Source organism: Triticum aestivum, chromosome 7D (assembly GCF_018294505.1).
Source record: "Triticum aestivum cultivar Chinese Spring chromosome 7D, IWGSC CS RefSeq v2.1, whole genome shotgun sequence".
NCBI classification, from domain to species: domain Eukaryota; kingdom Viridiplantae; phylum Streptophyta; class Magnoliopsida; order Poales; family Poaceae; genus Triticum; species Triticum aestivum.
Genome location: NC_057814.1, coordinates 405902346 through 405913352, shown reverse-complemented (window position 1 = coordinate 405913352; position 11007 = coordinate 405902346). Strand labels below are relative to the sequence as shown.

The 11007-nt window shown below is 43.6% G+C and overlaps 1 protein-coding gene across 1 annotated transcript; it reads left to right on the top strand.

Annotated features, from left to right (window-relative positions):
• The first annotated feature begins 862 nt into the window (after positions 1-862).
• On the top strand, positions 863-6236 carry LOC123165864 (far upstream element-binding protein 2). The gene is made up of 7 exons (XM_044583605.1): positions 863-1208; positions 1368-1591; positions 1717-1902; positions 2137-2232; positions 2308-2379; positions 2469-2585; positions 4960-6236. Exons 1-7 carry the CDS (start codon positions 947-949, stop codon positions 6055-6057), a joined length of 2055 nt encoding a protein of 684 aa, XP_044439540.1. The 5' UTR covers positions 863-946; the 3' UTR covers positions 6058-6236.
• The last annotated feature ends 4771 nt before the right edge of the window (positions 6237-11007 follow it).

Here is an 11007-nt window from a genome sequence, read left to right as displayed (position 1 = left end):
TATTAAACTTTCTGAAATAATTATCTCGAAAGATTATTAGTTTAATGAGCTATATGTTGTTAAGAATTATCAAAACCACCCAGGGATTAGTTGCACTTTCAATATGCGAAGAGGCAAAAAAACAATACAGGTTACCAAACACCAAACATGTCCCAAGTTTATATCCTTTTTATTGATGACACTTCAAGGCAATGCTGAACCATCACAATAAGAGCGAAAAACATATAAAAGTGCAAAAGAAAAGCAAAAAGTGCTATGTTTTTCCAATTACGTTTTCATTTATAGCGTGCTTGCGAGGAGAACAGACGTTTGGCTCCCGGGAGCCATGGAGGAATTTTTTTGAAAACAAATCAAAATTCAAATTTTTCGGTTTCAAAAAAATCTAAAAAATGTGCAAGTAAACAAGTATGTTATGTCTATGTGTGTAAAATTTCAGAATGAAAAACGTTGAAATATGACGTGTACAAAAAGACAAATTCATGACCTGGGGGGATGAATAGTATCATGTGTTAAAAAGCTAACTTATTTTGACCTGAAAATTTACACACATATGTGTATTTGTTTTCAGAATTTTTTGAAATATAGAAAATATGAAATTCAACAAAATTCAAAATTTTCAAGACCGAGCTCCATGGAGCTCGGCCTCCTAAGACAATATCCGGCTTGCGGGATCCTTTATAGTACTTATTTACAATCATCTACTCACAACCTGCGAACTGACTTTCCCCTCAAAAAAGAAAAAAGAAAAAACTTGCGAACTAACTCAAATACGTGTCTATCCATGGCGCACGTAATATCCCGAGCTTAAAAGTAAAATACGCCTCCGACCACGGTTTTATATAACCAAGACAGGTCGGGACACGGGCTCCTCTCTCGCATATCCCCACAGGCGCCTCCAGCCCCCCGTACGAAAACCGGAGGCGAAAACCCTCAAACCCTAATCCCCATGGCGGACTCCGACGCATCGGCGCCGCCGCCAGAGGTAGCGACCGAGATGAAGATTCCAGTCGTAGACCTCACCGACGCCGTGCAGGAAGACGCTGCATCTGACCCTGCGGCGGCCGCCCCCACGCAGGAAGAGGCGCCATCAGAGGTTGCCGACGCCGAAGGCGACCACAAGAGGAAGCTCGAGGAGGTCGACGCGGGCGCGGAGGCCAACGGCGCCGGGGAGGACGCCAAGCGACCGCGCGTGGAAGGCAACGGCGCAGGTTAGTCTCTCTCGCGCCCCACCCCCTCTCTATCCACGTGTGCGTTGTACCTAGGGTTTACTCTCTCGGCGACGATTCTAGCGTGTCAAGCATGGTCGGTTTTGTCTCAAGCTTGGTTCGTAATCCGCCTGATCCGTTCGTTATCTCTGTTGGGATCAGATGCCGTGCAAAACAGTGAGTCCTCCGAGAAGCCCGAGGAGCCAGTCGCTGTGATTACTGAGGGGGCGGCAGATGCCGAGGTTGCTCCTACCGGCGATCTGCAGACAAGTTCTGAGGTCAAGCCACAGGAGACTGCAACTCAAGCACTGCCACAACAGCAAGAAGGTGATGCAACCGGTGCCCTGCAGGAGACTACCCGCCTAATTGATGTGCCCAATACTAAGGTATAACCATTGTCTTAGATGAAATCTGTTTTTCGGAGGCCAGTGTTGCATCAAACACAGAAATTTGTGTCTACTATTGATTTACACACATAATTTGCTTATGCTAATGGTGGAAATTCGTGCAGGTCGGTGTTCTAATTGGAAAAGCAGGTGAAACGATCAGAAACCTGCAAATGAGCTCGGGCGCAAAGATCCAAATCACAAAGGATGCAGATGTCCCTTCAGATGCCACGACTCGTCCAGTCGAATTGGTTGGAACTAACGAGAGTATTGACAAGGCTGAGCAGCTTATTAAGAGTGTTATAGCCGAGGTATGCTAAATGTATCAACTTCCTCACGGGTTTTTAGTACTCCCTCCGTTCCAAATTACTTGACCCATATTTATCTAGACACGGATGTATCTAGACACTAAACAAGTATAGATACATCCGTATTTAGACAAATTTAAGTCAACTAATTTGGAACGGAGGGAGTAGTTCACGTTTGCTGAACTTATATTGGTAAAAGTTATATCTCTAAGGCTCTTTCCAATGCATATATTCCAGGCTGAGGCTGGCGGTTCCCCTGCCTTGATAGCCAAAGGTTTCGGGTCTGGTCAGTCAGGTTCAGAGCAGTTTGAGATGCTAGTCCCTGATAATAAGGTTAGTTTTCAGTATTGGTGATGAATCCAACTGTTTTGTTTGCCCAACTCTTTTCTGATCTTATCTATTTCTTAGGTTGGTTTAATTATTGGAAAAGGAGGTGAGACAATTAAAAACCTGCAAACCCGATCTGGTGCTCGAATCCAGGTAGATAATTTGCATGTTATGTTGGCATTTTTAAACAACTATAGCTTATGTTAACTGAGGCTTGAGGGCGGCGGTAAATGTTAATGTAGTTAATTCCTCAACATCCTCCGGCGGGTACTACACTGACTGAAAGGACTGTACGTGTTACTGGCAATAAGAAGCAGATAGAAGCTGCAAAAGAGTTGATTAAGCAAGCTATGAGTCAGGTGATGTGACCCTGCTTTGTGCTTTTTTGTTCCATTATTTCTGTGATGAAGCTAATGCTTCATTCTGTCTATTGTCCATATGTACATTTGTGCTGTGATTACCTGCATGATGCTTATGCCCCTGTGATAAACGTAGTGATATTGAATATAGTGTTGTCGCAAAAAAAATCAAGTTTGTGTATTATGCTACTTGGTACGAAATCATAGCATGTACGATTGCCTGTCTTTTTTCATTTCTACCTTGTGTGATTGGTACAACTGCTTTTAGCTATGTCACAATTTTGGTAGTTAAGTATATGTTATTCATGGTGCTATGCTAATGCTGCTAATAAATGTAATGCACTTAATCATCTTAACTTTTCAAACTTTTTTGTCAATTATGTTCAAATGCCTCGTCTATGAATAAGACTGGAGATGTATTGCCTGAAAGGAGTTTCCCATTAGTTGTTTTTTGGAGTAAAACCTTTTATCTTCTGATAATAGGAACTGAAAATTGTCCTAGTCGATGCCATTTTTGTAACTTGCGTTGATGCTCCCATTTTAACATATATAGAACAGTTGTGGCTGTTCCATTCCAGCTTTGCATCTTGTAAATTTGAACACTGTTCATGTGTATATGAGCACACTTTAGCGCAAGTGCAATCCTGATTAAATAGCAATCCGAAAATAGTCACTTTATCGTGCTTGGGGTGTTGTATATTGCCCCTTGCCCATTTATGGAATCTGAAGTATGACTAGACTAATCTGTGTCTTCTACAATGGGCCTATATGACATTCTTGATATATAGAAGTGCCTAGCTGGACTGGAAGGTAAGTTCTCCGTTTGCCCTACTTTCCTTGATCGATCAATCAGTCAGTGACATGCAGTCGGCTTGATTGGGTTGTAGTAGTTTCACCCACATAACTTTGTTGTGGGTTATTTGTTACTGTTAGAGTTCTATTCTCCACCAAATTTTGCCCTGAAATATTTAGTACTCCCTCTGTCCCATAATATAAGAACGTTTTTCAAGCTAACATAGCTTCAAAAACGTTCTTATATTATGGGACGGAGGGAGTATGTATTTTGCCCTGAAATATTTAGTATGCCACCTTTTGTTCTGCATGTCACTATAAAATTTGAGTGTTGCCTGCAACCTGCCCATCATGTTATTGTGCTTTGGTGCAGTATCAGCACGAAACATAACGTGCGGCATCGATTATTTAGAAATAAAATTAGGAACAAATGGTTCACCACCAGTTCATATTGAATGATTTGTATTTTGGACCTAGGAAAGCTGGATACAGTTACAAAAACAATAATAGAAGAGTTCATGGTTCTAGTGTAACTGGCTTGCCCTATGTTTTTACCTGATCCCTGGCTCTGGCTTTACACATGGTTTGGTCAATTAGCCTCTTGCTAACTCTAGATAAAATCTGATACTGTTTCCTACATCGGAAGTCGTAGCTGACACATCAGGTTATCTCCCTTCCAGTTTCCGTGAATTATCTTTTGTTGAAGGTGCCAATTGGAGTTGGCTGGGTATACCAATGCAGATTCAGCTAGGCCTTCCTGATGGGGTCATCTCCTTCATCCGTTGCATCACAGCAGAGGGATATTGATCGTTGTCCCTTGGACCTTGTATGGTTTTTGTAGTTGGGGTAACTGGTAAGGCTGCTTATGGCTGAATGGGAAAGAAAAACCAATTCTGCATTGGAAGACTGCACCAATTGTATCATTGCCATGACAAGGATACTGCATCACCATGTCTAGGTTTGCTAAACTAAATTGTTTGCAACTCTCTGTTGTCTGCAGAACCACTTCTCTATAGTCAAAAAGCTGTGAACTATGTCACATCATTTATCTTAGTTTTATGATGCGTTACCTCCCCACAAACTGCAGTCCCTGTCTGTCCCTTTATGAAGTTCGGTCTAATTAACCTTGTTATCATGTCAGTGCTTTGCATGTGATCTTGCCATGTTCTTTATTTCTGAACTGTACAAAGATGTGGAAATATGTTGAATTGTAAACATTGTTTCTTTCAATCTGTGAAGCTCTTGTTCCCTTGATTCTACTGAATGTGATGATGGTCTTGTTTGTATTTGCATTCTAATACTAGCGTCTCATCTCATGGACGGTTGATTCTATTGCCCTTTGTGTTGCCCTTTTCACTTTAGATGTCCACATAAGGGTATGAAATGTTCTAAGATGCATACTTTATTTGAATTCTGTAGCTATGAAAAGTTCTTTACTAGCACGCACTTGCAGGTTTATTGTTGTACAACTTTGATATGACAGTTACCCTTCTATGATGTTGTTACATCTTATATCCAGCCTTTGTCTTCGCCATCGCCATTTACTTTTCTTGTTTGGTTTCTAACATACTTTCTTATACAGACATTTCCAAGAAACACAACTCAGTCTGGTGGCTATGGTCCGCAACATCATCACCCTCAGGGTCATGGCCCAGCTTCTCAGTGGGGGCCACGTTCTCAACCTCAGCAGTATGGATATCCACCAAGAGGGCCTCCTCAGAACGCGCCATACTCTCAACCCCCTTATGGTGGTTACCCACAGCAGCCGCCACCTAGAGGTGGCATGGGCTGGGACCAGAGGCAGGGCCCTCCGCCTCACCAGGGTGGTGGTTATGACTACTACAAACAGGGATCTCAACCGTATGAAAGCCAGCCACCAAACTACCCCCCTGGACTAGGTAACTACAACAGCTATGGCCCATCACAAGCTCCAAGCTATGGACAGCCTCAGTATCCACAGTCTGCGCCTCCACAGAACTATGGCCCTGGATATGGTGATCCTAGGTACAGTGCTCCAGCTCCAGCCCAGCAGTACTATGGGCAGCCACCAGCCGGTCCGCAGCAAGGTTACCCTCAACAGCCAGATCCTTATGCTAGACCTCCATATGGTGGACCTGGACAATGGCCACCCAGAGGCAGTGCACCTGCAGATGGTGCTTACCAGGCACCACCCCCTGCATCTTATGCTCCGCCAGCCCAGCAACCTCCTGCTTATGGTCAAACATACCCAACTGGACCTGATGGGTATGCTCAGCAGGGTTACTCACAGCAGGGTGGGCAAGGGCCAGCAGCATATGGTCAGAGTGCTCCGGCAGGACCAGGGTACAGTCAGCAGGGCGGCTATGCGCAGTATCCTGCGTCGCAGCCAGCATACGGTGATCAGTCAGCTCAAAACAACGCAAACTATGGCTATCAGGGAGCCCCAGCTGATCCCAGCTATGGAAATGCCTACCCACAGTCAGGATATGCTGCTGCACCGACAACTGGTCAGCCTGGATATGGTCAGGCAGGATACACCCAGCCACCAGCTACAAACCCACCAAGTTATGATCAGTCTGCGCCACCGGCAGCTCAAAGTGGCTATGCTGCACCTGCTGCAAACCCACAGCCTGCGGTTGCAAAGGGCGTGTCGCCTCAGCCTGCTACTGCTGCTGGATACGGCGGGCAGTGGACTGCATGACTTCTGTTCTGAAGCCCCGCTGAAAGCAAGATATATTTGAGAGCTATATGTTTTGTCGCCTGCTGTTTTAAATCTTTGGGATGAGGCTTGCCGTCTAAAAGTTTATACTCTCTGTAGTACTAGTAGATTGTTATGTTAACTTTGAACTTTTGAGTTGAAAAGAGAACCTGGTTAGCTTATTGCCTGTGAGAGTAATTTCTGCATGTCTTGCTTGTTTTTGTTGCGCTTTAGCTATGTTCATTCTTCTGCTTGCCGAAGCAATTTTGACCAATGTGCTGTGCTGATGTTCTTTGAGAATGTGTCCTGACCATTGTAAGCCCCAAGCCCATTCTGGAAATCTAACAACTTACTGTCAAATCATTGGATTCAAACTTTTCACCAAGATGTACTCCCTCCGTCCCAAAATTCGTCTAGACGTGATTGATACATCTGTATTTAGACAAATCTAAGACAAAAATTTTGGGACGGAGGGAGAATGTATGTAATGGAGGTTGCATGGAGTAGTATGAAACCGATGGTTTTTAAATGAGGAGTGTGGTTGAAATAGCAGACAAATGAGGTCATGTTTGCCAGTGTCGTTGTAGATAGGTCAGCTGACCATCGTGGAATTTATGATACGATTCACTCGAATTTAATCAAGTGAGTACTCGTGCAACCTTCGTGGTCATTTGCAGTGGTCAGCGTGACGAGTGTGCCAACTCTCAAATGTTACCATATATGATATGCAGCGCCCCATTTGCCTCGTGATATATGTTGTTCAAGCTCAATGTGACAACATGTCATCTTTGTTGGGTAGCTCGGTCCCTCTGGACATGTTCAAATATGACTTCTGAAGGCCCATAGATATCTTCACATGATGAAGACTCTTGTCCTACTAGTGCGTGTCCACACTATTAATTTGATATCTCTATATGCATGACCTATGAAACATGAACATCAAGCCAGCATATGCTTACTTTAACCATGTGTCTTACGAACACCATATCTTCATCGATTAGGGGCCACCATACACCATAAAACTTCATGAAATGATATTCAAGGACAATACTTAATACAAACATGTCGTTGTGCGGCATTCGGTTAAGCCTATACATGTTTAGCTACCATACATCTTAGAAAAGTCAGTTTTTCACCCCTTTTAATGTGTATTACAGCATCAACGTTAAGGAACACCCAACAATTTCTTCGGACCTACTCCCTCCGTTTCTAAATATAAGTCTTTTTAGAGATTTCAATATAAATTACATACAAAGTAAAATAAGTGAATCTATAATTTAAACTTTGTCTATATACATTCGTATGTAGTTTATATTGAAATTTTAAAAAGACTTATATTTAGGAACGGAGGGAGTAGATGTTAGACTGAACGTCACCGTCGTCGATGACGTCAACCGCCCCGCCACCGTTCGCCCCGTAGAGCTTGAGTACGACGCACTGGTTGCGCACGGGCCACGAGGACCCCTCGCCGAGGCCGGGCTTGCGTTGGTTGGCGGCAAGAGCGCGAGCAGACAGCAAGGCAATGCACCGCCGCGTATTTTGGCACGGGTGCAGACACACAGCGCGCAGCGCAGCGGCAAGGCGACGCCGCAGCCGCGCCATCGAGACGCAAAACTGCCGGAGGTAGCCTTTTCCGTTCGTTCGTGTATGTCCGCTGTCAACGCATGCACGTCCGCTTCTCCTCACATTCTCTCTCTGCCCTCCATTCCTAATTCCTCCTCACTACTGTATGTTCATGCGAGCAGTGGCTACGTTACAGGTAACGGTTGGTTTTCTCTCTCAAAAAAAAGGAACGGTTGGTTTCCACGCACGGCTGTAAACATGTATGCATGAGAATACAGTGGCGGAGCCAGGAAAATTTTATCAGTAGGTCCGAATGCTAATAAAACTGGCTGGGGAGGGTCAAGCCATTGGAAAACAGGCTTTTAAAAGCAAATAATTACTAATTTTTACACTGTTTTTGGGCAAATTAGCACTACATCTCTGAGATAAATACAAGTCTAGTTGCTCATATTCTTCCCGCTCTTCCTTTCTACAACAACGGCACGCGCATGTTGTCACTTCGCAGGACGTGGGTGGGACGCAGTGGAGCTCGCCGGCGACGTCCCCCTTCCGCCCTGGTCACTTTTGTCGCTCCTCGCCCAAGCCTCACTGGCACAAACCACTGCCACGAGAGTGGTTTTTTGGTGCTAGGGCTCCATATGGCACCCCCTATCCTTACCCTTCAACATAGTGTTGAGATCTATGCTAGCCAACTAACTCACTATATGAACGTTTCTCTTTTTTATTTCTCCCAAATGAAACAACATATGGATTTCAAAATTTGCAGGTCAACCAAATTTTAGAACTTCAACGTGTGAAATGGTTATTTTAACTTTTTTTTTCGGATTTTTGGGTCAGATGTAAAAATACAAAATGAGATTTTTTTGAGTAAAAATATATTTGAAGTACTTATGATGCACGAAAAAATCCGAAAGTTTCTTCCAACATTGTAGTTAGAATGTTTTGCCGTCCTACAAAGTCTGAAGTTCATATGTTGTTTTATTTGGGATAAATAAAAAAGATAAAAGTGCCTGCACGGATCATGATGCAGAAAATGGGTGGCTAGAAAAAAGGTGTCATGGAGGTTGAGCTCCACACAACTTCCCGGTATACAAAACCACCCTCCCAAACCACTCACTAGGGAACTAGAGGGGATTTGTCCGGCTTTCTGAAAGTTGAGGAGATTACGTAAGCCATTTTTGAGTTGAGTTGAGGAGGATAAGAGGAGGGTAATGCGGTCGATTCCTGGAAATTTAGGATGGTCGTTTAAAACTGAATTAATTGTGGTTTGTGCATCAGTCAGTTGCACTTATCAATTTAGTGAACAAAATGCAAGCAGTTGTATCTGATGGTGGAGGTATGTGGTACAGGGGGGTCATTGCCCCCCTCCACCCGATTTTGTTTTGAATGGTTTAGATGGGAAAATTGTCCTTTTTCACTCAGTATCTTCATCTTTTGTGTTCACCTCCCTGCTGTTTTTGTCTAGTGTCATCACTGGTTGTATCTGTGGCAATTGGAGGCCGTTGATGACGTGGAGCTCCGCCAAGAAGTCACTCCGGCCTTTTGTGCTGGTCGTAGAAAATCGCTTTAGTGCCACCTCCGTGCTCCGGCCATGCACCCTCCAGCACATTAGCACGGTACACCACGCCAAATCCTCCCTGTCCCAGCTTCATTTCATCATCAAAATTCTTTGTCCCATCACTAAGCTCCATGTACTTTAACTGTTTCGGCACCCCTGGGATACTTCTCAATAGGAGTGTTAAAATACATTGCCTGCCTCTTTGTATCAGTTGGAATTTGTAGATGAGTTGACTGGAGCATAAATCCAATGTAGTTTTGGAGCGGCTAGTCCAACAACGCTGATCCTAGATTTCTCTACCACTTCTATAGTGCGCCGCCCGGAGGAGATTAATCTCCTCTCCCTAGGAGCACGGATTAGATCGGTCCATAGATTAGATTAGACAAATTCAAAATTTTCAGTAAATTGAATCATATTAGATTGATTTCTTTTCGGTTAGCCAAATAAAATTGTATTGGATAGATCCCATTCGATGAAGAAAATCTAGCTGATCGATGCCTTGAACGGCGGTTGAGAGCCTCTAGCCACCACACACAACCTGAATGTTGAACGAATAGTAGGTACAATCGCCTCCTCCCCTAAGAAAATCCTAGGGTCCTCTGCCTCACGCCGGCGCTGCCGCTGGTCTGCCTCCTCTCCGGTAGCCTTAGGGCCATGGCGGCGCGATGGATCCCGGCCTTTGCTGTCGAGAGGACTATGGTTTTAGATAATTTTGTTAGGGTTTGTGTCCTGTTGATGAAGACGAGATGGCGGAGGCTAGCTGAAGATGAAATAAGGTTCTCCCCGCCTAGCTCCGTCCCGGTGGTGTGTCTAGCATCATCGGTGGACGTGTGGAGGTGTGTCTTCAGTGGATCTGTCCTTGATTGATTTGTTCGGATTTGGTCATAGTTCATCTACGTTCGTGTGTCTTTAAGTTTGATCCTTCCGATTTACGCTACTCTTCATCGGCGACGGTTGCTGTTCTGTTGCGCTGGTCTTATGGGGCCTTAGGATGCCGACTTCCCGACTGTCTATTACAACAAGTTTTTCCTGGCACCGGCGAGGGAGGGGCAATGACAACGGTGCACCTTCGGCTCGCTTCACTGCTTGTAGTCGTCGCTAGGTGGTCTATGGATCTGGATATAATTTTTACTATTTTTAGTATTCTTTGTACTACCATGATTGAAGATGAATGAATAGATGAGAAGTTTTCTAAAAAGAAAAAAACACACACCACCGCACACAACTTCGACGGACTACATGTCGCCGAGCCTCAACCCCGCAGCAGGAACAACAGGCCACCTGACCTGCTTCAATGTGTCGACGTGGCTATGATATGATCTCCATCGACTATGATCTCCGTGCCCCATGCCGTCAGCGGGGCTCCAGATGGGCCGGCCTAGCCGCGCGGGAGGCTAAAACCTCCTTTTCAATTTTCTTTATGTTTTTTGTTTTCTTTTTTGCTTTATTTTTACTTTAAAATATTCCAAATATATATGAGAAAAAAATCTATAGAAAAACATTTTGAAATGTTGATCAGGCATCTGAAAAATGTTAAATGTGTATAGATAAAATGTTTATCACGCATACGAAAAATGTATAAAAAAGTTGATCATGTATTTGAAAACTGTTAATCAAGCATTTGAAAAACATTTGAACAAGTATTTGAAAAATGTTAAATGTGTATAGAAAAAATGCTGAACATGTATTAAAAAATGATAATTGTTTTATCATGTATATAAAAAATGTTAATCAAACATTTAAAAAAATGTTGAACCAGTATTTAAAAATGTAATCAAGCATTTGAAAATGTTAAATGTGTATCGAAAAAATGTTGACCATGTATTAAAAAA